Source organism: Parasteatoda tepidariorum, chromosome 1 (genome assembly GCF_982258835.1).
Source record: "Parasteatoda tepidariorum strain Cologne lab strain chromosome 1, Ptep-v5.0, whole genome shotgun sequence".
Lineage (NCBI taxonomy): Eukaryota > Metazoa > Arthropoda > Arachnida > Araneae > Theridiidae > Parasteatoda > Parasteatoda tepidariorum.
Genome location: NC_141755.1, coordinates 112,958,732 through 112,985,298, shown reverse-complemented (window position 1 = coordinate 112,985,298; position 26,567 = coordinate 112,958,732). Strand labels below are relative to the sequence as shown.

Genomic DNA, 26,567 nt, shown 5'->3' with positions numbered 1-26,567 from the left:
TAAACTGTATTATAAAAAAAAATTGTGAACGGAAATTTAAATATAGTTATTTAAATGAATGATTAATAAGAAAAGCAAAGCTGTAAAATTATAACTTATGCAAAAGAAAATAGTTCATGATAATAATCCAACAGCAAGAAAACATTAAAGTCAGAAATCTAACATTTGTAAGTTTTTACAATGTTGTTTTTCTTCTTCAAATCAACAGCTATAAAATTAAAATCAATAAGTACTTCAAACATGAAATTTATGAATGGCAATAATATATACATGTATATATATATATTAAAGTTCCAGGCAAATTTATAAAAAATTATTCTATATTTACAATGTTTTCCCTATGTTAGAAGCACAATGAACATGAAAAGAATAAAATTTATATGTGTGAATAAAATTATGAGTGAATAATTAAGTGTGAGAAAATGTTTAGTTTTGAATAATAAATTAAGAAAAAGATTTAGATAATAAAATAACATAAAAAGATTAAAGCTTTTTATGATGCAGTCCACTTTCCTGAAACATTTGTTGTTGTTGTTGCTAATTCCCATCTGGTCTGACGGGGTCAGACCAGATCAATGAATCCGTTGACATTGAGAAAATCCGAAACCAGAATGGGAGAGGAATGAATATCGTTCCAGTCCAGCCCTAAACAGATCAAGATGTGCTCAGGTGATGCCTGGTTTTGTTGGCATTTAAGGCAAAGAGGAAAGATCTTTTGATTTGCAGAAAAAGTGAGACTTTTCAGTGAAACATTTGTATAACCATCTAAAAATGTATAAAAAATTATTCTCTATTTACAATACTTTCCCTATGTTAGAAGCACAATTAACATGAAAAGAATACAATTTATAATCTTAATATACAAGCAATATATAATTTTTTTATTTTTATTTCCAATGGCCAAGGTTACAAAAGACCACTCACCACAATGGAGGAACAAAATAAACAAACAGAAAACAAACGTGGCAAGAAAAGTCCATGACCCCAATAAGTCTCTTGCGCGCCAGCAACAGTCACACAAAGGGATATCCCCTAGTGCCGGGCAAAGACGAACGTGGTTTGCATCCATCTCTGCTTGAAGGTCACAAAGCGTACAGAAAGGCTCTCGAGCAACATGAATTTGATGGAAATGTTAGAGGTGGCAGTCGTGTCCGGTAGTCAGTCGAAACTCACCAACTGCCCTACGTTTTGGCCACGTAGGAAGATTTTTGAGATTATTCCATCAGAATTTTTCTCTGTGTATTGGTTTAAAGTGAGAGCCATCATCTTTTTCTTGGTTAGGCGCTTGGCATTAGTGAGAGGGACAGCTTTCTTTGATGTCTGTACTAGCCAAAGTTATAGATCAATTAGCCACAAAGCGTTACCAGGGTGCACCACTAGGAGGTAGATCTATGCTGCACCCCTATATATAAAAATAAGAATTATATATAAAAATATATAAAATAAGAATTATAAAAAACACACTATTGTAAAAATGACAAAAAAATTAACACACAATTATCTGCAGATAAATCTTTGTAGGCCTACTTTTTAATTAAATGAATTTTTTTAAAAAAGATTTTAATAGTTTATATTTACTCTCTGTCAGTTCAAAGTCATTTGTTTATTTTTCATGATAATAGTCTTTTACTAATAAATACCTTTCTTAATCCATACAACTTTCAATTTTTTCACTTAAATTATAAATTTCCCCCTGGACTTAAAAATGCAAACATTCAAAGATTTGAAATATAAAAATAGAAAGAAAAAAAAATCAATCTAAAATTAGAGACTGTAAAAGGAAAAGATTAGATATTATAAAAAAGAGAGAACAGGCTGCATAACTAGTAAGCTGTAGCAACACTACAGTAGTCTGTAAAACCAAGGCCAAATATTAAATAATACATTCCCAAAATATTTACAATAAGTTAAAAAGCTTAAGAGCTGAGAATAGATTTTTTGGAAAAATACTTGATAAAGTAAATAAAAAAGTAATAAACCCCAGTAAATTTTATTAAAATCTTTTAGATTTAAAACTAATAATAATATAAAACTGCAATAAATCTTAAAAAAATATTTTTATCCTTCGAAATTTTTTTATTGTAAAATATGCCTTTACAATTTAGGAAATTTTCTGCAAAATTCATGACGTATGAGCATTTTCAGGGAAATGACATAAATATTATTCAAATATCTAAAGCAGAATAGTTATATAAATGTAAAAAGCAAACTGGTATTGTAAATAGGAAATTATAATTAGAGAAGATGAAAAATAAGGTTAAATAAACAACAATAATAATAATAATAAGACCCAGTTTAAAATCAGGAAAATACTGTAGAATGGATTAAATTGAAATTAAACAAACCTTTACATGACAAAAATTTACATTAAATACAATTATATTTACATCAACCAACACTGAGCAGGGTGGTCACTTCAATCCAGTTTTAAATTTCCCTGAATTTCTTCAGGTTTTTTCATGTAAACATATTAAAATTTCCAGGTCGTCATGTTTTTTTCTCATAAAGTGTAGGATAGGTACAAGAAAAGTATCCATATTATGAAATATTTTATTTAAAATTTTATATATTTAATATATCACCGAGAAAAAATAATCGTACTAAATTAATTCGTAAATAAGATATTGTTTCCTAGAATTTGTAACTTAGTAAGATATTGTTTTTTATTTTTTAATGTTTGGAAAAATTTCTAAAAAATTAAGACAGATGTGGAGAAAATATTTTTAACTAGTAGAATACATTGTTTTTATTGAATAAAAAATGTTTTAATATAATACATTAAGTAGGTACCAAATGTAAAATAAAGAGTGACCAAAAAAAAAAAAACCTTGAATAAGTATTGTTTAATATATTTTCATTAAGCAAGAGAAAAGGATTGTAAGCAATTATACTTCAAAAAAATTTTTTTTTTACAGTGGCTTCCAAAAGTGTTCGCACACTTATGACTTTTATTGAAATATGGCTCTTTTCACTAATTAAAATGAATATTTCAGAATGGGTATTTAATAAAGAGATGCATAATCTATTCTTAGCAAAACTTCATGGAATATTTTAAAAACAAAGCAAAAGTTTATTTTTAAGAACTCAATAAAAAAAGTAACAAAAATTTTACTTTACAATCATTGTACACTTAAATGCTTTAGGATTTCAGAATTAAAATTATTGTCTATCACTTTAATTTGTTTTATTTAATTATTTTCATTTAATTTTCATTTATTTATTTATTTGCAATTTAGTATCAAACTTTTGTTAGAAAAATTACATTTTAATTTTTGCTGGCTAACTCCATAATATTTTCTTTTACCATTTATAAGTGGCTCGTAGTCATAATTATATAACTGACAACCTTTGAAACATGATTATTTGTCATCATAAGAGGTAAATCAGTAATGAATATTGCTAAATTAGTCTATTTTGTCCCATTCCATTGTGCAACATGAGGTAAAATGCTTGAAAGAGGTACTTCATATCAGCGTGACCTGAGATTAAAATTATAAAATTTGCGAAAAAATTCATAAATTCAGATTTGAAAGTTGTAAGAATTTCTGCAAAATTTAATAAAAATATTCTACTTAAATTTCATTTTCGATGAGGCTATACTTTGCAAATTCAATGATAAATAGATTCCTAACGTAGTAATAATGTTTAATCGGAATGGAAACAAACTTAATACATTGGGTTTTGATGTGCATTATAAAGCAGAGAGGAACTTTATCCAAAACAGTTGGAACAGTTAAGCATGGTGGTGGTGTCTTTGTATGTTGGTGCAGATCATAAGGATAAGGTAATTAGTCATTTATTAATGGCATAATGAATAAACCTGTTTATTTAAATATTTTAAAATATAATTTACAATTATGAGCCAAAAATTTGGTTATTGTAACTTTGTTTTATATTAAAATTGCTACTGGTAAATTTAATTGGTAAATATTCCAATTATACTAAAAATTAGAATATTTACCAATAGCCAGAGTTTTTTTTAATGTGTATGACGACTTTCTTAAAAATTAACTTTTGCTTTGTTTTTAAAATATTCCACGCAGTTTTGCCAAGAATAGAGTATATTCTTTATTGATATATATATATATATATATATATATATATATATATATATATATATATATATATATATATATATATATATATATCCATTCTGAAATATTCATTTTAATTAATAGACAGAGCCCTATTTCATTGAAAGTCATTAGTGTATGAACTTTTTTGAGAGATACTATATTTATATTTCAATAAAAAGCTATTTTGTACTTTATTTTATCTAAACAGTGCTCTTTATAAAATTCATTGATCATATTTTAATTAAATCAGTATCTAAAGTTAAATCAATGTATAGATAATGTAGTTTGTTTGGAATTAGCATTATTATAAGAGATAGTCAGAATACACAAATGAATGTTGCAAATGCAGAATTGTCAAATTTCTTCTTGCACACTCTATAAAAAAAGATGATAAAATTCTTTAAATTTTATTCATTTCGCTTTCTTATTTGAAATAAAAATATTTAAATAATTCTGATCTAACCACATAGTTTTTTAGTTTAAATTAGTTTATTGTTTTTACAACTAGAAACCTGTCCCTAACAAAGTATCATTCTCCTTCGTTCCAAGAAATACACACGTAGAGCCCAAGCAAAATATTTGCCGAATGCGATAAATTGTAAATTCAGCGAAAGTAATAGTGTTTTGGCTAACAATTTTTCTATAGTTAAGAAAAATATATATTCTCGTTGAACATGAAAATTACATAAATATGAGTTTTTTTTTAATAAATCTTGATTATTTTATTCGATTACAGTAATTTCTTACGGATATGTCACATAACTAATTAGAATTATATTAAGTTCAGATAATTTAAGCAACAAAAAAGTAAAGGAAAAAAAATATAGATCACATGTCTGTTGCTGTATTAAGCAATATCATGCGACAGAACTCTTTCCTTCGATTAACACTTTTTATATTTGGACCTTAATTGTTTGGCTCATTTATTGGCCTGCACATGAATAAAATCCTTTGAGATTTTATGTTAATACATCGTTTAAATTATTTCTTATACATTTCTCAGTCTTTGCCAGATTTTTAAGGTAAAAGGAGAAATAGTTTAATGGTTCTCTACTGTACTTCAAAATAGCAGGAAAACCAAGCAAAATTCTTCCCCATTTTCTCATTTCCCAGATAAATGGTTCTCTACTGTAGCTGGTACTTAAAAGAACCTTTTTATAATTAAAATATGTAATAAGAGGCTAAAATGAAATTGAGAAAATTAGAATTTATGCAACAATTGAAACGATTTATTGTCAAACATTGCTGTTAGTGATTGCAAGAAAATGTGCAATTGATTGGCTTTGCCGAGAAATAATCCACTGATTTCATTGAATGAGAGTAAAAAAGCTAGTGCTATATAAAATCTTTTGTTATTAAGTTGTAACCAAGTAATTTCCGGAGAATTTTATTAGGTTAAAAATACTAAAACATTTTGTCAAAAAAGAAATATCCCAAAAGCATAGGAACAAACTAGAACATCAAATGGATTCAGACCACAGACTAGAAGGGTAAAAAATTCTACTTTTATTATCAGAAGCAAATATCCTAACCTCTTTCCCTACAATCATTGCCCATTCTAAACTGTACAGTCCTATATTCTCCAAAGAGGTCAAAGGTTTAACAGGGTTATAATGGAGCAAATTTTGATACAAGTAAAGTATTGCTAAGTTGATGATATTCCAACTGTTTGGCAATAAATGTCCATCTAAAAAAAGGGGGTATAACCGATGGTAAAATTAATTTAAATTGAAAAAAAAAAAATTCCTGCTTTTCTTTAAAATTCCCTGATTTTTCTAGGCTTTTACCCAAATTTCACTGATTTTTTCAGGTTTTCACCAGTATAAAAAAAATTCCCTGATAATTCCAGGTGGGTAGCCACCCTGATATAGCAATACAAAAGTATGAAAGAATCATTCAAAAGTTCCATGCAACAGAAAATAAGAAATTTTTTTTCTGTTGCATGAAATATATAACAGGGTGCATAGACAAATCTTTCAACAAAAAATAAGCACATTTTAAGCACTAAAAGAACATTAAGCACTATATACATTAACAAAATGCAAAATAGTTTAAAGAGACTTTACATGATCATGATAAAATAACTAAGTTTCTGATAAAAAAAAAACAACAACTCTTTTCTTGATTATATAAACCACCATAAAAAGATGGAGAGATTTTTCAGTTCGATTTCAGAAGGTGGAAAATGAAGCCTGCACTTGGGAATCTTTTGCCAATTGCAGCAGATATGTACATAAGAGTGCAAGAATCTCACAGAACCCAGCTCAAGATACGCAAATGCTGACCCGCAAGTATTTCAGCAAACATGTAAAATGATTGTCGCCTTCATACGCTACGGACTGAGGGTACGCCGAAATGCATTATGTTAGATTGAATTGTGAAAACATTGAATAGAACAATGTGGAAACCACGCTTTTGCATACGTGGCGGAAATCGAGATGGTAAATTAAAAAAAATCTCATTTTCGAAAAGGGAAAATTAAGCACTTTTTAAAAACATCCATTGAAAAAAGCACTTTTAAAAAACAAAAATCGAAAGTAAGCACATTTAAGGACTTTTTAAAAACGCTACACACCATGTATAACGTATCTCATGTTTTAAACAACATTTTTAAATTTGCACATTTCGACAAAAAATAGACTAAAAAGGTTGTCTATAGAAAAGCTGTATTCGATACAAAAGTATCGAATAATCCTTCAAAAATTTCATGCAATGGAAAATTTCTCTCAAGTGTTATTAATGAAATTAAATATAAACAATTCCGTTTTGTGGTATTTGTACTTTAGACAAAAATGTTACAAAACAGAATATAGCCACTATGAAGCATTTGTTTTTGATAGACTAAAATTCAACTCTCATAGCACAATAATTGAAAAGCCTCTATATAAAAAAAGATCATTCTAGGATTAATTCAAACATCAAACTTAATTTGAAAAGTTTGTTTCTGAGATTGAATTTTGCTATCCCTCATTGCAAAATAAAACCTTAGCTGCTCCATAAAACTCACATGAAGTTTTTAATATAACTTTTACATGTTTGTAGTATGAAGCATTAGGAAATAAATACATTAATTAACAACTGCTATGATAAAACCAAAAAATAAAACCTATACAGATAAAATGTGCAATTAGAAAACAATTTAAATGTTACCTACAATAAGATTTTGTTGTTTGTCATGGCAAGACATCTTGTATTTTTTATAAGACCTAACCTAAAAGAAAATGCACGTATTATGTAAAAGAAATGTATGTATGTATGTAAAAGAAAAGTATGTAAAAGAAATGTATTTTTTACCAGACCTAAAAGAAAAAAAATTAAAACATTTATTTTTTGAATGCAATTTTTTTTACCAAAATATAATGAATCATAGAAGAATTTAAATTTCATGCTAGTTTTAAATAAATATAACTTAATAGAGATTAAAGTAATTTAAAATTAACATATAAATAAAGAAGAAATGTTGTTGTTTCAAGTTTCTAGATTCAGTAAGAAATAAATTATGCTTCTTACAACCGAATTGGAAAAAACAGTTTTTAATTGCAATGAAGTTTAAATAATAGTATTAATTTCCAAGCTGTTTAATACATCAATATAATAAAAAAGCAACACTTAGGAATAAAAAAAATTTAATGCATTTCTAAAGAAATTAAAATGATTGTAGAGTTTTAATATTTTACTTAAAAGTTAGAAATGAAATATAAATTTTTATATTTTTTAAAAAGGCAGTTATTATGATATTTCAACAGTTTATGCCATAAACTGCTAAAATATCATATTCAATTTTTTTAATGCTTTTGAATTAAGAAATCACATACTAAAGATTGCATACTACTGCAAATAACAAAAGTTATTCACAATTACAAATTAAATACCATTCTTATTTTTGTAATTGAATGTTGTTTAGTATGCAACTAAATCTAAATGATTCATGTATTTTAAAATTCTGCAGAAAACTAAAATAAATAAATTGAAAATAGTTATTTTCTTTATTCATTCCATCCACTTTTTCATTTTTTTTTTATGAAAGTTTTTCCCACTTTCTTTTAGTGAAAGGCTGTTTCTGGACAAAATGAATGGGACACAAATTTAAAAGTGAACATTAAGACATAGATTCCAACATGGATAGAAAAAAATCCAGTAGATTTTACAAAATGATACAAACTTCATGATAATTGTTGCATAATGAACTAAATATTTTACACATAGGGAATTTTAGGACTTTTTATAGTAATGAAAATAGAAAAAATTGCAATACTTTACAGTTATGATTTCACATTAAATGAACATGAACACTTATTCTGTTTAATCATAATTTTAGGAAAGGGATTTCAAAGATATAAGATATTATTAATCTTTAAATATATTATAACTTTATATATTATAACTTTACATAATATAACTTTTAATTTTATACTTTACTATTATACTATTATATGATACTATTATATATTTTATATATATATTATATATTATTATATTATACTATTATATATAGTTACTATTACAACTTTAAAAGATATAAATTTGGTACAACTATTTTGTAATTAAGTCTGTCATAACATATTCACATTAAATTCTTTCTATTTTTTTATTTTAATATCTCTTAGACCTGCTGCTGAGTGAAAAAAACTATTTATTAGTAATACCTTCATCTTACTTTCAAATGGAATTTAAAAACAAGCTTCCCTCTTAGAATAACAGCTTCGTATTAACATCAACATTGTATTTTTAAGTTTTTATGGCTGGTCAATCAAAAATTATTGTATGCTCTTACTTTTAATTTTTATTTTGTGTAGAGTCTGGCAGTTTAATCAAGAGTAACAGGCAAGAAGTAAACTTTTATATATTTAAAAAATTATTTGTTTACTTTCAGATAAGTAAATCTGTAGGCTATATGGTTAAATAAGTATTTTTTTACATCCTTATTCATTTGATTTAATGTTATTTTGTTATACATAGTGAATAACAACAGTATTTCTATCTGCTGTCTGAAGTTCACATACACACAAATGATAAGATTATCTTAAAATTCATTTCATTATTCTGTGCAAAAAGAAAGAGAGAAACAATTTAGGAACAGCCTGATATTTAATATATTACCATCTAGATTAATTTAGCCAGTAGTAAAAATGATCAAGAACTAAATTAGGATACATAGTTTAAATTAACGTAAGTTATGTTAGTACTATGTTAGTAATTATGTTAAATCCAATAGAGTTGACAGTTAAGCAATATACTCTTTTGGTCTTATGTTACAAATTAATAACTTACAATTCTTTGTTCGCAGTTTATATAATCTATACAGGGAAAGTATTTTGCTTCTGAGTCAATTTTTATTGACATTTCTCCTCAATATACATCTTTCATATTGAGTAATAAAGAAGAAAAGAGTTTAAGAGAGAGTAAAATAGATTAAAAAAAAACCTTTAGGCATTGCAAGTACTCAATAAGTCAAAAGTTGTTTACAACTAGCATTAAAAAAAAGGATAATAATAAACTTTATCACCATATATATTCACCATTTGAAAGGAACACATATTTTCCATACTTGGTTTCAAAAGAAGTTGGGGACTAGATGGACTTTTTGAATCTTCCAAAATCTGTTTCACTAGCGTTTTTTTAAATAAGTTGTGTCAATATGGGTCCTCGAATTATGAACTGAAAAAATAGAGAATAAAAAAATTATAGGCATTCAAAATAATAAATGTTTGATTAAAAAATTGGTATTTCTATTTTTTTGTAAGTGTTTAATTTCTTGTAATTATCATTATCACTTAAATGATCATTTCAATCAAGTCAATAGGATATGATAGTTTTTCTTTACAGGAAAAATGTTCCCTAAATAATATACTGTGAAAAACTATGACTAGCGGGGCTTTTTTTGGACAAAAGTGTTCAAGTATATTGACTAATGTTGATATGGATAGCAATATAATCAATCGTCAGTTTATTTAATACAAAAATAGAAAAAAAAAAGTTTTGTCATGCAAAATATACCTAAACATATAAGTAAGTTATAAAAGAATATTAAATATTTAAAAGGTATCAAAAATAAACTGAAATATAAAAAAATATGTTGCTTTAAATCAGTAAAAAGTAAGCAACTATTTATTGGTTATGACAAATAATAATAATATCATTTGAAGAAAGGTAATTTAGCTGAGAGTATCTCATTAAAAGATTAAAAAATATATGTATTAAAAAAAATTAACAGAAAGTAGGTAGCGGATTGACAACAATTTTAAATGTTATATAGTTAAACAATTGCAAATTTTTACAATTTAAAAATCTCTCTTTTCTATGTTTAAATAAAAGTTCATTTAAGTAAAAACTGCTAATGTGTTGATATTACACATTAGAAAAATTGAATAATATTATTGGAAAACAACTATAATAATTTTTATTTTATTTTAAGATTTATAACAACAGCTGGTTCAGTTAAGTTTACATGGAGAATATGAAGTATTTACCAGATTTGTAAATGACACATATCTTTATATTCTGTAAGATAAAATAAAAATTATTTTGGGTTTTGAACTGTTTTTAATGCTATTTGTCAAGCAATTCACAGGGAAACAAAATAACTACTAATGATGAAAATTAAAAAATAATCTTTTGTTCAAAAAAAGAAAATAAAACAAGTTTTTAAATACAAAAAGTAAATTTTAAATGAAAATAAATAAAAAGGTCAGTAAAAAAAAGAATCATAATTATGAATCATTTTTAAAAACTATCTTCATTCGATTCTACCTTCAGATGATGAGCATATTTCTGAAACAAAATAATTATCAGAAAACACTTGAGATGGTAAGATAGACATATATTACTTTAATCTTTATATATGTATAGTATCTTTATATTTGTACAGTTAATATGCTTTAAATCTTTATATACAAAAAAATATAACATTAAAAAATATCATAAGTTGCTCTATCCACAAGATATAAGTATGTAAATTTAAATTTCTTTAAATATGGTTGAAATATAGCATATTTACTGTAAAGTGCATACTATTCCATATTTTAATGAAATTTTTGTCATCAACTTGTCTATTTCAATTTATAAAGAGACACTATGTATGTGTGAAAAAGACTGTGTCAAAAATCTTTATGTTTCATGGTCTTGTACAGCTGAGGAAATTATTCAGCAAAACTCTGAACTTATATAAATAATCTTATATAAATAATCTTAATTATTGAGTGTTTGCTTGTAGAAAAGTGCTTATTAATCTTCATTACAAAAGGTAAATTTATTTCATTTTACTCTTATAGTTACACCTGCAACAAAAAGTTACATTTATACCTTAACAGAAAAATTTAAATTAAGCATGACCAAGTTATGAAATTTTGTATTCAAAAATAGCTTATTAAGATACAGTGAATTACTGACACAAAAAAATTATTTTATATTTTAATAATAGTTAAGTATTGGGGGTGTGACATGTTCCTGTTGCAGGGCACTTGTTAAATACATTTTCTTGTGCAGAAGAATAAATAGAAATGAATAACTATAAAATATTAAAGAAAATCCCGTAAGTAGGCAGAATATTTACAAAAAGAGAGGGACAAAAGCAAGAAGAAAAGCAAAAGTATGATACAGTGAATGACCGAAATCAAGAGAATGTCGGTTTTCATTGGCGGATATCAACGATCACATAGTCGCTATGGAGATGTTATATTTCTGGTCCCATTTATGTTGAGATGGAAATTTCGGTGTAGGTTGGAAGTTTATGGAATACTTGACCAATTGAAGATTGATGCTGAAATCAGGGGATGATGAAAATAACACTTAAAAATGAAAACCGGAATATATACTCTGGAGGAGAAAAGTGCTTTGCCCTCTGCACCAAGTGCTCTTTGGCCCAGGCATCCCCTGAACATCTACTGGACTGCCTCTGTCTTTTAAAACAAGACCTTATTGAAAGACCCTTACTTGTTTTAAACTTTTTGAAGGTGAACAATCTCATGGACCTTGTCTAGCTAGGCTAGAAATGGGGATTTGAAAGTAGAAGAAGAAGAAGGAACAAAATATTAAATATACACTTATGTATTGTTAAATATTAAAGCAAAATTATTATTCAAAACAATTTTAGACATACAGTTATACTTCAAAAATATATTTTCAATACTCATGTTCTTAAATCTTATGTTGATGTAAAATTAGCTGAGCATTGTCATCACCTGAACAGGCTGAGCATTGTCATTCCTTTCGTGAATTTGAGAAAACTTTATCAGTAACAAGCATAATTTGCAAAATCATTTCATTTACCAAAAATTTTTCCTATTGTTATTAATACTTTTCCGCATCATTTTAAAAGATTAAGTCTTTGATTTATTTTGATATATAATTCTATCAATAAAAATAAATTCAACTAATTTTCCAAAATTAGTTGAATGAATTTTTCAAGTATTATAGTGGTATTTAAAAAAATATTTTACATGCTCATTCAGTGCTTCATAAGGCCTCATTGACATGTACTTTTAGAAACCTCATCAAAAGTGAAATTAAAACATGTAAACAACACACACCTGGGTTGAAAATTGATATTTAAATGAGTAAAAAATGCTATCAAATCTGAGAAACTACACAATGGTGCGGGTAATAAACACCATAACAGGTCTAATTTGAGGCTGAAATTTGCAGGTTTCCTTTAAACAATCATCTTTCAACTCCTTTCAGATTCCTCCTGTAATCAAACCAGTTTTGCTGTTTATTACAAAAATTGAAAAAAGAAAGATTACTAAAGGTTCTGAGACCCATACTCATCTGGGACATGAATTGTATAGTTGCAGTCAAATCTCACTTTTTGGGAACTGATGATTTGAAATATAGATTTTTTTAAAATTTGAAATACAATTAAAAAAATATGACTATGTTTAAAAATATTATTACAATGAAAAATTAATAAAAGTACTGTGAAAAGAATTTTAATTTTTTTTTTTTTATCATAACACAACTAACTTTATGAACAGAATAAAAACAAACTTTTAAGACATACAGATATAAACAATAAAAGAAAAATATTTTTTAGAAGAAAAATATTGGATTATTTTCTTTCCTTAAAAAAAAAAAACTATTATTTGAACTGAATTATATCAAGAAATAATTAATAAAGATACATTGAAAGTTTTTTTAACGGATAAAAGTTATACTTATTAACTTCACTGCATCTTAATAAATAATTTATTGAATGCATTAAATAAATTTTACAGTTAGATAAAATAAAGTAGTGAATTAATCTTTAATATAAAGTAAAATGAATTAGCATCAGTTAAGACCAGTTAAAAAAAAATTTAAAATTAAAAAAAAAAATAATATTTAAAACACTAAAACAAATAATATGCTTAACAGCACTTCTAGTTAATTGATCTGATTTTATAAATATTTATATGAATTACTAAAAATATTTACAGCAGGTAATGTATATTTCACATTAATTATGTAGTATACAAAACATGTTCTAATTCTGTAATATTAGAAGAAAAAATTTATCACAGAATTAAAAATTTAGAAAAGAAAATAATTTAGTTCTCATATTTATCAAGAATCTAACTAGTTCTTATAATTACTGTTGTTTAAATCTATGTTGCAAATTGAATGATAAAAATGTAAATAAAAATGCATAGTAAATAATCGGTATGAGAGAGAGTTCTGAGCACAGGTTTTCTATGCTTAGATTAGGAATGAAAATTTACCTTTTAGAAAGAAAAGACTCAGAAACAATCTTATGGCTATGAAAAGGTGGTGGAATTTCAGTTGAATCATTCTAAAAAACAATTCGTTTTGCATCCTACATCTTCATCATACTGAAAATTGAAAATATTTCTGAATAACTTATGCTAATTAAAATTAAGTTTTTTAAAAACAAGCATTAGTTTCAGATATTAAAGAATAAATAGGTACTTTTAGTATCAAGCACTTCTGATATGTTTCTTCTTCTTAAAGATAATGAAAATCTGACACATTGTTATACTTGAAAAAAAAAAAAAAAAGAGAGATAATTCTTGTAAAATCATTCAAGTGAAACCAAGCATAATTAAGTATCAAGATTAAATTAGCCAGTGGTCAAAATGAACCAAATTAGGGTACACAGTTTAAATAACATAAGTTATGTTAGTAGTATCCGGTGTGGCAGAATTTTTTTCAGGCTTTCTGAGACATACCTCTTTAATACTAATATGATATTTAACAATATCATATAGATATTTGACAACAACAAATATACAAGATATTTAACAATAACAAATGTACAGACTTCAAAGAAAATAAATAACTGTAACTTCAAAAAAGTTAAATTAATTAAATATATAAATGAAAATTGGTGCAAATAAAATTTTTTTTTAATTGAATATGTGATTTTTCTCATTCTAATATTATAAGCGATATTCTAGCCCTTTGTAGAAAGATAACACACTAATATTTCCTTTTTCGCACTTTATAATTCATAATCGCATAAAAAAAATAAAATCTGTAGCAGTAACTGCCGATAAAAAAGATAGACGACGAAATCATGCGAATCGGACTCTTCAAAAAGGGGTTACTAAACGCGTGTTTTCATTTTGAGATTTAGTGAACTGAATTATCTTTGGAATCTTATAAGTTTAAATTGAATAACATTTAAGTATTGCATACAGACACAATGAATATTAATAAAAAAACAAAGCTGAGCATAGAAACTGAAATTAAATTGACAAACACTTACAACTTGCAAAAAACTAATAAAGGAATTAATTGACAAATAAGAAAATATTTAAAATCTAAATTGCTTGCACCTGACTTTAATATATCCATCTATGAAATATGACTTTAATCTATCGATCTGACTTTAATCGATCTTTAGCTTCCTTATACTTAATTTTAATAAATACTTACCTTCAATCATTATGGGCTAATGAATCTAATTAGTTTTGGGGTGTTATAGATGGCAATAATTTTTGATGTGTAAATTGTACAGATTGACTTTTTTCTCAAGTTTGTCCATCATTAAAATTTTTTTTAAAAACTTAAAATTTTTTTAACTAGGTGGTTCTATTGGCCATTAAATTTTCATTGCTGGTGTGAACCCTAAATATCTGGAAAACTTCTTTATTAACTCATACCACATAATTACTTTTTATTCATGACAGGTTTAACATGCACCTTGCAGAATAAACAATCAAGTTGTTCAATTTGTTACCAAGATGGAGCTCCCAGCAGAACTCGAACCCGTGCCAACAAAACACTTTGCTGTCTTAACCTTTTTTTTCTTCTTCCTTTTTTTCTTTTTAAACAGGTAAGTGAAGGCACAGGGAAGCACTTAAAATAGAACTTTGGAAATAGGCTCATCTATAAATTTTATTTTTTCACATTGTAAAGCTGAAGAGCTTGGGAGAATATAGTAAGCCAAATTAGAGTTTTTGGAAGAATGCAACTAAAGTGATTTCTGAATAGACAGACAACACGATATTTAAGTGAATTGTGCTATTATTTAAAAGAAATTTCAGAAATTCTGGAAACAATACTAAAGAACTGTCACATAGAAAAATATATTTAGAAAAAGTGAGACTTTGCACTATACTGTCTTAAATCCTTTAATTGATTATGCTCATGCCATAGTTTTTGAAATGGAAAAAAAAAGAAGAAAAAAAACTGTATAAAATTACAAATTATTAGCTCTCCATTTGAATATTTTAACTTTTCTTTGACACTTGAACATATGATTCAGTAACTGATAAGGATTACAACAATTTAAAAACTAAGCATCATAAAAAGTTATAATTAATCATAGCTCAAGAACAAATACACTATTTTTTAAAATTGTTACTTACGTTGATCTGAAAAAATCCTGACATAATATATAAACAAAATAGACACACATGAAATCTGTTTGAATATCTTCTACTTATAACAATGCTGTAATATAATATGATATACAGTAAACAGGTTTTTACAATGATCATCAGAGTAACATAGTTAGCCCTTTAAATAGAATAGACCACTAGTATTCATTTTGTATTAGAAAAGCATACTACATGTTAGTGTATGACAGCTTTTAATGTTTATAGCAATAAAGAGTTACAAATATGAGCTGACATTAATTTGTAACATTTTTTCCCTAGCTAAATATTAGTAACTCATTAGGAAGTAAAGACATTCCCAGATTGTACGTTAAATCAATTAGACACCTGAAATATAATCATAATCAATTTAATAAGAAATATATCAAAAACTATATTTTATTCAATTTGATCTACAAAAAAGGGGCACTGAGCACTTTATACTTATACATTAATTGTTTAGATAATCAAGTTTTTTTTAATAATTGATATTTTGAAATACCCTTTCCATAATGAAACTGAGACACCTCATACATACTAAAGGGTATTTCATACCCTAACTACCTGGATTAATGGGATACCTACCAACAGGGCCCGACTTAGCCTAATTGGGGCCCGGGGCAAAAACTTCTTTGGGTTTCCCCCCCCCCTCAGCTTCACAACTTTAGTAAAGAAGAACCGAACTTTATGGAGGTATTTAAATTTTCACCTCATTCTACACATATAAGCAAGAAAATTAACTAAAATCTTAAAAAAGCTATTAAGTCCCCCCCTCCTCCAATGGTCTGACGAAATATCGTTCTGCCCATTTTAGTGATTTTCTGACGATTCTATGTCCATTATGCCGAATGCAGTTTTCTAATTGTAAACTTTGTCATCTAGCTGCAAAAAATTTATATCCTTGCTGACATTAGGGCGGAATTCAGTTAAATTTTTGCAATTACGATGGCTCAATTAAGCCAATCAGAATCCTGTATTTTAGTAAACATATCCCATTTTGCGATATGTAAGAATACAGTCTTTTGATTGGCAAAATTTGTCCATCGTAATGGCGAAATTTACTTAAATTCCGCGCTAGAAAGCCATGGATCAACGAAAAATTCATTTTTGTGATCATACGATAGATTAATGAAGAAGCTAACATAAAAATGACGGATTTTACACTGTACTGATATTTTGTTTAAAAAAAGTTCCTTAAAGAAGGAAACCTAAAATAAACTTTCTATTCTATTTGGGGGGCCCTCATATGTGGGGCCCGGGGCAACTGCCCCGTACGCCCATGCCTTAGTCAGGCACTGCCTACCAAGATAACTGTCTCCTCCCATCATTTTAGGTATAAGGTTCTATAAGTATGTTACCATAAGGCTAACATATGAATGATTAAATAAGCACTTAAATTTAATCAAATTATGAAAAGTTCGAAATACTAAATATTATCAGTAACTTTTTTTAATTACAGAGCAATAAAATAGACAGGGAAAAATAGTGTCATTGAAACACTGAAAATTACAAAGTAGAGCTAATTTCATTAAAAAATATTTACCTTTTTATTATACCACTTTCCCTTTAAAGACTCAGATGTCATCCAATAAGGTGAACCAACAATTAGTAAACGTTGACTACGATCCCTAAAATAAACAAATAATTCCTTAATAACGTCCTAATATCTAAATGAACAAATAACATCATAATATTTTAGAAAAAATAATTAAGCTTAATTATAAAAACCATTTAAATTTATAATTCAACAGAAAAAGTCTCAAAATAAGGACAAAAGAAGTTGAAATACTAGCATGCATAATTTAGACTTTGCTAAAAAGATATTTACACTTTTATTAAAAATATATATATACACATTAAGCTTATATTGAATTATTAAAATGCTTTTAAAACTGTTATATATTTTTGAGACATGCTAATTTTGATTGTAATTAAACAAATTCTACAAAAAAATTCTAATTTAAAAAAAGAGAAAAATCAGATCTTTTTTTCTTCATAGACACTTAGCGGTTATGCTGCAACAGTTATTGCGCAACATAGAAGTTTGTGTCACAAATGTGCAAACCCTTTAACAATTACAGAATTTTCATAGTTACAGAAAATATTTTTAATGGTAGCAATTGTAAAGTATTAATATTTTAACTAACTAAATTTAAAATAAAATTTTTCACCACTACATGCAAATGATTTAAATTGATGTATGAAAAGTCTGATACACAAAAGCTCATTAACATTTAACAAAAATTCTATTTCTTTTAAAATTTCTGCTTTAGTTTACTACCACTAGGATAAATACAGCATTCATGATCACCAAGAACACTACAGGATAAAAGAGGACTTCTAAAATGACTATCCTTCCTTCATCTTTTTAAATTTTAATAATACAACAAAGCATTTTTTTCAGGGGACCGAAGTGAATTGATGTATAACAGAAAATCAAACAATTTAAATTTAATATTTCATAAGAACACTAATTTTGACAATGCAATAGCCATTGTTAAGATGACATTTAATGATAAAAGGCCAAGAGGAAGGCCCAAAAAGAGATGGAAAGAATATGTGGATGTGGATTTTGCCATCCTAAAACCTTAAAATAAAGAACTGGAAATCAATTACTGGGAGAAGGGCAGAATGGGAAAAGCTTCTGAGGAAGGCCCAGGCTCACAAAGGGCTGTCATGCCAATGCTGGTGATGACTTAATAATTTGAACACACAAAAATATACAATTCTTTCCATACACATAGGCAATTAAGAAGAAAAAAAATTTGAAGGGGAAAAAATTGTATTTTAGAGTTGAGAAAGCCTTGAGAGTTTCTGAAATCCATGGCAAATATTCAGAGATTACATAGAAAAAAAAAAAAAAAAGTACAGAAAAAAACCTACAATCAATATTTTATGTTTTTCAGTCATATAAACAAATTATTTTAACAAAGCATATATTAAGAATAAACTGGGACTGCAAATAAATTACGGATAAATGTGATACAGATAAAATGTGCTTTACTGTAACAATAAAAAAAAACTAAAATTATCGCCATCTGTTGGTACTTTCATCAGTGGAATCAACAAATCAAAAAGTGCTAACATCATATATGGGAAACCAGAAATTCAAACGGTAGTTTTGAATTGAAAAATAGGTATTTATCCATTAGCTGGGTACCTTATCAAAATGGTTACAAGTTTTTTAGCATTAAGAAGGACAGTTACAACTAATCAGATTTATCTTAAGCTAATTAAAAATTAACTTTAAACAGTTAGTCTTTTCAAAGTTTTGGAAAGTTGTTTAAATTAAGATGGACTAGCAATTGTATAAAAGGTGGAGACAAGAATTCAATTTTTTCAAAAGAATAATCTATTGCTGAAGTCCTTATGAAGTTTGGCTATTTTGTTTCGCACCCAGTTAACAGATTAATACAGAAAATATATTAAAATAATGTTCTATAAACATTCAAATATATACAGGCTCGTGGGCAGTTAGTGTTTACCTTGAATCTGGTATTTTCTTTGCTAAGCCAAAATCACCAACAGCTGCAGTCATCTCATCTTCATTCATTTTGATGAGGACATTCTGTAGAACAAAGTATCACTATTTACAAATCAAATACAATAATAATATAAGTCAAAACTTTCAAATTTTCTTTATAAATAAAATGAATATTAAAATTAAAATGATAAAAAAATTTTATGTCTCATATATTAAAAATGCACAGCAAAATTAGAACATTATAGTAACTTATGAAGATAAAAGATTTCAAATGTTTGAAGTAAAAAAACTTTAATTTGAAAGAATTACAGTTGCATGCTGAACGATATGTCAAATTAAAGCCATAATTTGCAATGAGAGAAACAAAGAGCTATATTAAAGACTATAGATTTTGGGATCATACGAAAAGATTTAATTCTTTTTAAATGTTTATATGTCATTACCTTTTTCCATACTTATTAAGAGAAGAACAAAGAGGATTTCTGTATAATTCCTTAACTTTCAGAAAAAGAGAACTTGAGTGAAAGAGAAATTTAGCCTTAACCTAAAACCTTTTAACTAAACTGAACTTGTGCCGGGCACAGTTTAAGCTCAATTCATCTCAGACTCTTTGATGCAGGAGGGACGCCAGTGTCCCTTTCATATATATATTCTAATTACAAACTCACTAATTACAAATACATATATTTTGTTATTTTTCAACTATGAAAATCAGTAATAGTTACGAAAACAAATTGTTAGAAGATTATCACAATTATATTTACACTAAAATATAAAATCCAAAAAAAGTAGTTTGAATTTCTTTTTAATCATATGAAAATTGATCAATAATTTATTTTGTAAATTAAAGAAATTTCAATGATAAATAACTTCCTCTTAAATATAAATAATTGCAATTAAGTGCAAACTTGAAAAATTATTGTTCGGAAGGGAGCAGTGTTTGGAAGATTTAATCTTTAACACAAGAAAAGATACAGTTGTATATCATAATCATGAATTATTAAAGCGCTAAATATAATATTTTTCACTCATTTTGACCTAAATTAATACCAAAGAATAAAAAATATCCTGTTTGTTCCTGATAAGAGGTCAACTTAGACCTAACATAAACTTAGTAGGCTTTACTGTATAAAAAAGAAACTGAAATACATCTGACAAGTATGGGTAAGTATTGTGTTGTAGAAATGCAAATTAATGTGAATAAAATAAATTTATTACAGCCTTCCAAAATGATTGATGAGAGAAAGATAGGTTTTAAGTGTCCAAAATTGATGACACTTAAAACCTATCTTTTCTCTCATTTCAAAAACACAAAAGCTCAATCAAAATAAATATAAGTAACAATAATCCAATTAATTATTTACGATGACAATAATTGAGAAGTAAAAAAAAGACTTACTGTGTAGACTACTGATTGTGACCCTACTTCAAAACATCAAAAACATTGCTGCACCCAACACATGCCCAGCATAAAAAGCTTTGATTTCAAGGTCCTCATCAACCTGCATAAACAATATTTTATTTTAGGGTGCGTAACCACATTTTTCAACAAAAAATAAGCACCTTTTCAATACTTTTCAAGCACTCAAAAAATATTTTTAATCACTTTAAAAAAAATCATAATTAGGATCTGCACAGTCATAAAAAAAAAATTTCTATCGCTTAAGTTCCTAATTTATAAACACAAAATCAATAAAATTGAATAAAATTTTTAAAAAACTTACCATAAACATAATAAAATAACTAGTTTTTGATAAATATTGCAGAGAAAATTGTGAAAATCATGCTTTTTTCGTAATTTAAAACGGCAAAGAAAAAATCTCCTTTCAAAAGATAGAATTATTTTCACATTTTTTTCAAATCCTGAATAGAAAAACCACCTTTAAGAGCTTTTAAAAAAACAAATAAAAAACATGAACTTTTAAGCACTTATTAAAAACGCTATACGCTAACGTATAAGTATTTAAATAAAAGAACATTAAATTTTTCATTACATTATACATCCACAAAAAACTTTTGAATAAACATAGTGAGAAATATATAGATCAACTTATTGCTGTTTTGAGTACCAATAGTCGTTAGCAGCAAAATAAGCATGATGTTTCCAGGGAACTTGTTCCTGTTATGTTCCCAATAGTGATTCTTAATTAAAAATCAAATACAAAAGTGAGGTCGTTATTACTGAGATAACATATTATTTAGAAATCCTCAATTTCAGCATATTATTAGCACTGAATAATGTTTTTATTCTCAATAAAAACACTAAAGCTATGCATTACAGAAAACTGTCTTGTCTTTTTTCCCCTTTCTGTTTTGATGGTGATGAGATTTAAGATATTTGACTCTTTCACAACACATTATAATAACATTATTTGTACTTTACAATGTGTTTTGTGTTGCAAATATTTTAATTATTGACTTGCTAAAATGTGTAAACAGGCTAAATACTGGCTGGCTGTATTCCCCACTGGCTGTGATCAAAAAAAAAAATATAACATTAAATTATAGCTTACATAGTAGTACAGTTAAAATCTCTGCAATGCGTTAAAAAGCCAAAAGCTCATAATTTTGCAGCATAAAGCTCAAAAATTGTTATAGCTCTTGCATAAAATAAACAAATACAAATGACTGCTGTGGAAGCCGTAATAAAGTCTTAATACTTTATGGCTTTTAAGCCGTAATTATATAATTGAACTCACAAGCATGCAGAGAATAAGTGAAACAAACAACAAAATAATAATTTTGGTTAAGACAGCTTTTAGGGCAAAAGCGAAATCTTAAAACTGCATTGATTATAATAACTCCACTTTATTATGGACTTCACAAAAGCGGAAACACGAAGATTTGTTTCAGTGCGGAAAAGATAATTTTGAGCATGGGTTGAAGAATTTTCGCCGACAAATGTTGTAAGATTAAACATTCTACAACTCGTCTGCTTTTTATTTGAAATTAAAACTATTCATTTCTTTTTGTATGTCTATGTTATAAGTAGATTTATATCACAGCAAATCTTGAACTCCTGTCTATTCTTGATCTTGCCTATTTTAGAATTTTTGAGCTTTATTCTTGTGAAAAATATAATCTTGTGGTTTATTTTATGTTTACTAATTTTTGATCCAAATGGAGTTATATAAAATTTCTAAGAAGTATATTGCAATATCAAATTAATTTTAATATCAATAGTAGTTGAAACTATTGTTACAGCTTTATTTTACTCTATTTGTTTGTTTCTAACAGTTCAACCTTTTACCAATCCTTTGTTCTATTAGCTATTTTTCAAAGTAGTAAAATTTCCTTGTTTTTTTTTCGTTTCTTTTACCCTGGTATATTATTTCAAATTTTAATAAATTTTTTTTCTTTTGTTTAGAAAGATTTTCCAGCAATTGCTCATATTATTCCTCAGTGTTGTGGTTTCTCACTATCCCCTTATTTACATAAAAATCAATATCACTTAATTTGGTTATTGTATTGTGGTAAAAAATAATTAAATTTGATGTTTGATGAACTATTTTTTTTCCAGAGGAGCTTGCAATTCATAAAATAAAAAGTTTCTGAAGAACAAGTGTGGATTCCGAATGCAACTAATAAACATAATAAAGTAAGTGTTTTCTTCCTTGTTGAGTAGATTTCCGTGTTGTAATCTGTGACAGAATAATTTTCAAGTCTTGGGAACTTCCATCAGTGGCCCGCGACAAACTTATAAAAACATCACAAAAAGGGATCAACTCGTAAAGTATAACTCGTAGCAATCCCTGGACAAACATCCACATGTTTTGTTTTTTAAATTGCTAGTTTCAAATCTATTTGTCACCTTGTCAATTCTAGTTGGCGCGACAGATCATGATACGGAAATATCCACCTCTTGTATTTATTGAAAAGGCTTTTCCTTTCACTCAATTGCAGTAAAGCAAATTTTAAGTTGTGATATTTTTAATTAAATTTATGATGGGAGGAAAAGGGTAAGATCTGATAGTGAGGTTAGATCTGTAGCTCGATTGTGTTGAAATTAGTTTCGTTTTCTAATGAACAAACTATGAACACTTTATTAGGCAAGAAGAAGAACCTACCATTTTTTTGAGTTATTGATTAATTCAAGTCATCTTGGTTAAATAAGTTTGTTTTATTTTGGACTTACATTATTTAGAAGCTATTGAAAAAATTTATCAATGCTTCCTTGCAGTCAATGCTTCCTTGCTTGAAAATATTCATTAAATTTTTGCAAAATAGTTTTTTTTCTTTGGAAAAACATTTCTAGTTTTATTTTTTCTACTACTGAAACAGATACTATGTCATATTGCCTCAAATCAAAAAGGAACCAAAGCTCATTTCAAAAGCTACTAAATCTTCTGTGCATTATAGTTGGTATAAAATTTGTGTGGGCATAAATAACATAATTTTTTTTGAAAGTTTCATTGTGCTCAAAATCTTTTAAAATATCCTAACAGCTACTATATCTTAAAATTCTGAGAGAAAATATTTCTGGAGCTTTTCATAATAAGGAAGCATTGATCTTTCTGGAAAGCTTTAACTTTTTTAGACTTCGGAATTTTATGCTAGATTCCTTGATCCAGCGAAAATATTCAAAATTTACATTTATATGTTTTTGAAATGAGTATTTATGGTTATGAAATGTTGGTAACTTTTTAATTTTGATTTTATTAGACATCTTGGATTTTTTGTAGCTTATAAATTAAGTGTATTATATATTCTTTTCATGTTCTTTTCTTAGTGTGAGACACCTACAAGTTCACTTAGTTCTTTAGCTTTCAAAATTGCAATTAAAAGATTTAAATGCTGGTATTAACACTTTAATTTCTTTTTTTTTTAGCTTTGTTGACACTAACAAAGGAGTTTGGAATTATGAAAGTAAAAAAGTTTTTTAGGTAATTAATTATCATTTTATGTTCTAATTTTTTAATTTTGAAACCTTGTAGTGATACAATCTACTAATTAAGCTATATTAAGTCAATTATTCTTTGAAATAATTAAATTCTCTTCAATTTGGTTTTATCGTTATTAATTTAGTTTTAAAACATATCAATTATATATTTTTAACAAAATTGTGAAATATGTTTCGAAGAAATATGCATTAGTAATTTTGACTTGTCTTAAAGGTGAACACATATGATTACTAATACTTTGTACTTACATACTTACTATCCTTCTTTTATTCTCTAATGTAGTATATTTGCTTATTAGACCTTGTAAAATATCGTCTTTTTTGAGGAATTTGTTTTTAATTACTTTTTTTCTCTCAATTTGATGGACTAGTTTTATCTGTCACTACACTCTCAAGAAAATGTTTTCCAATTGTTAAAAATGATATCTTCTGAAACACAGTTTTTCTATTTTGGTGTTATAAAGGAAGTTCTGTGCAAAAATTGTGAGCACCACAAGGGTTGGTTAGTCCCAATGTTTGATCCTGGAGTTGTCTTGTCTTCTGGGTTAGGTTCAAAATTTACAAGAAAACATAGTTAAGCATTGATAGTTGTAAACCTGAAACTGGATTGACTACTCAATGCCAGTTATAAAATAAAATATGATATAAAATGATATGATATAATATGATAAATATGATATAATATGATAAATATGATATAATATGATATAAAATAAAATATGTGTTGAGTTAATACTATCTTTATTGGGAGAAGAGGATTGTACCATTCTTTTATTCAATGCTGTACAAATCTCAGAATCCCTTAACACTAAATTTTTCAGCAACAGTTTCATTGGAGATCATGGCTTTTCTTTGATCTTGGCATTGAATATGAATGTCCACATATTTTTGAAATCCATACAATTGTGTAACCATTTTAACGAAAACAATGTAAAAAAATTATGTTAAGTTGTATTATTCAGAAGGTGTAGAAGTAATCATAGTAAAACATTGTTTGCACACATTTTTAAGAATTACTATAAAATAACATAAATTGATTATATGAGAAGACCTCATAGGTTAAAAAGTGATTAATCCATTTTGTTACAGTAATGTTCTCCAATTTCTAAACAATTAAGTTTTCCTTGCAGAAATATGTTGTAATAAATATATATTTTAGGAAAATCTGCTTTATCTCTAAACTATTATTACTTTTTACAACAGGGTCCACACATAATCAGTTTGTAGCAAAATAATAAATATCTCTTATTAATTTTCAGACTTAATCTGGAACAGAAGCAACTATGCAACTACTTCTAAATTATGTTGACAGGCTAACTATTTATGAGGTAGCATTAGTTTTCTTTTATTTCTACATTTATTCTTAAACTTTTTTCTCATAATGTTTTGTCTCTTAATTTATGTATTTCTAAAGAAGTAATGAGTTTCATAAATTTTTAAGTGTCATTTAATGTTTGATTAAAATAAAATTTTCTTGTTTTCATTTAGCATTTTTTTCTCTCTGTGGTTTAAAGGCAATTAAACACATGTTTACATTACTCAACAAATTATTTCTACTTTTGTATACTAATATTTATGCTCATGTTATAATATGTTATCATGTCTAGAGCCTAATGCGAGAATAATCAATGTCAATATTTTAAAATTAAGTAAACTAAGGATTTAAAATTCTTAAAAAAATCTTTTAACGAGCACTACGAAGTTGAATGATATAACTTTTCTTGTCTGACTTTTAGATTTGAATTGTTTTAATGTTCTTATCAATGAAATTTAGCCCTTTTCTACTGAAAGACATTACACTTTGTCAAAATTTAATATTGATATATACTTTTGGGTGTAATTGTTAATTCAGTGTTATTGTTAGTTATACGACTGCTATGAAAATAGCGTAAGAAGCAATTAAAAAGAATTTGTACTCTTTACTAGCCAATCTCTTGTAAGATTTAGCTATATTTACAGTAGCTGAATTATGTACATATATTCCTTTTGAGAATCATGGAATCAAGTTAACTTTTTTTTATTTACTGCAGAAATGTAAATGACTAAAAAAGTTTAACCAAATTTTGCATTAAATATTCCTCTATTTTTTGTTTTACTGGTCTCTTTCATTTTGAGACTCTAAGCATCAATATTCCAATCAAAGCCATACATATTTTTTCCTGCTTTACTTTGGTAAATAATGTACAATTTATTTCTTGAGAAAGTTTAAGAAAATGCAAAATTAACTCTCTGAAATAAAATAAAGCTCGAGTATGGAGCACAAAAAGTACTCATCTTGAATATCTTATGAT

The 26,567-nt window shown here is 26.6% G+C and overlaps 1 protein-coding gene and 1 long non-coding RNA gene across 3 annotated transcripts in view; one reads left to right on the top strand and one right to left on the bottom strand.

The window, feature by feature from the left end:
- Window positions 1-862: 862 nt before the first annotated feature.
- On the bottom strand, window positions 863-21,851 carry LOC147816731 (dual specificity testis-specific protein kinase 2-like). 2 transcript variants are annotated; one of them, XM_087150472.1, is made up of 8 exons: window positions 21,446-21,851; window positions 20,776-20,878; window positions 19,378-19,460; window positions 17,436-17,520; window positions 13,772-13,882; window positions 9,596-9,734; window positions 7,231-7,287; window positions 863-1,402 (listed from the first exon to the last, which is right to left on the bottom strand). In XM_087150472.1, the coding sequence occupies exons 3-5, from the start codon at window positions 19,443-19,445 to the stop codon at window positions 13,838-13,840; spliced, it is 198 nt and encodes a 65-aa protein (XP_087006598.1). In that variant the 5' UTR covers window positions 19,446-19,460; window positions 20,776-20,878; window positions 21,446-21,851; the 3' UTR covers window positions 863-1,402; window positions 7,231-7,287; window positions 9,596-9,734; window positions 13,772-13,837. The 2 variants fall into 2 exon arrangements, with proteins under 2 accessions (XP_087006598.1, XP_087006596.1); XM_087150470.1 differs by having other exon boundaries at window positions 21,656-21,851.
- Window positions 21,852-21,991: 140 nt separating this feature from the next.
- LOC107448922 (uncharacterized) overlaps window positions 21,992-26,567 on the top strand; it is a 29,193-nt gene continuing 24,617 nt past the window's right edge. Inside the window, exons 1-4 of the long non-coding RNA XR_015428860.1 lie at window positions 21,992-22,282; window positions 22,897-22,974; window positions 24,205-24,259; window positions 25,536-25,604. This is a non-coding gene — a long non-coding RNA (uncharacterized LOC107448922). The remainder of the gene's footprint in view (window positions 22,283-22,896; window positions 22,975-24,204; window positions 24,260-25,535; window positions 25,605-26,567) is intronic.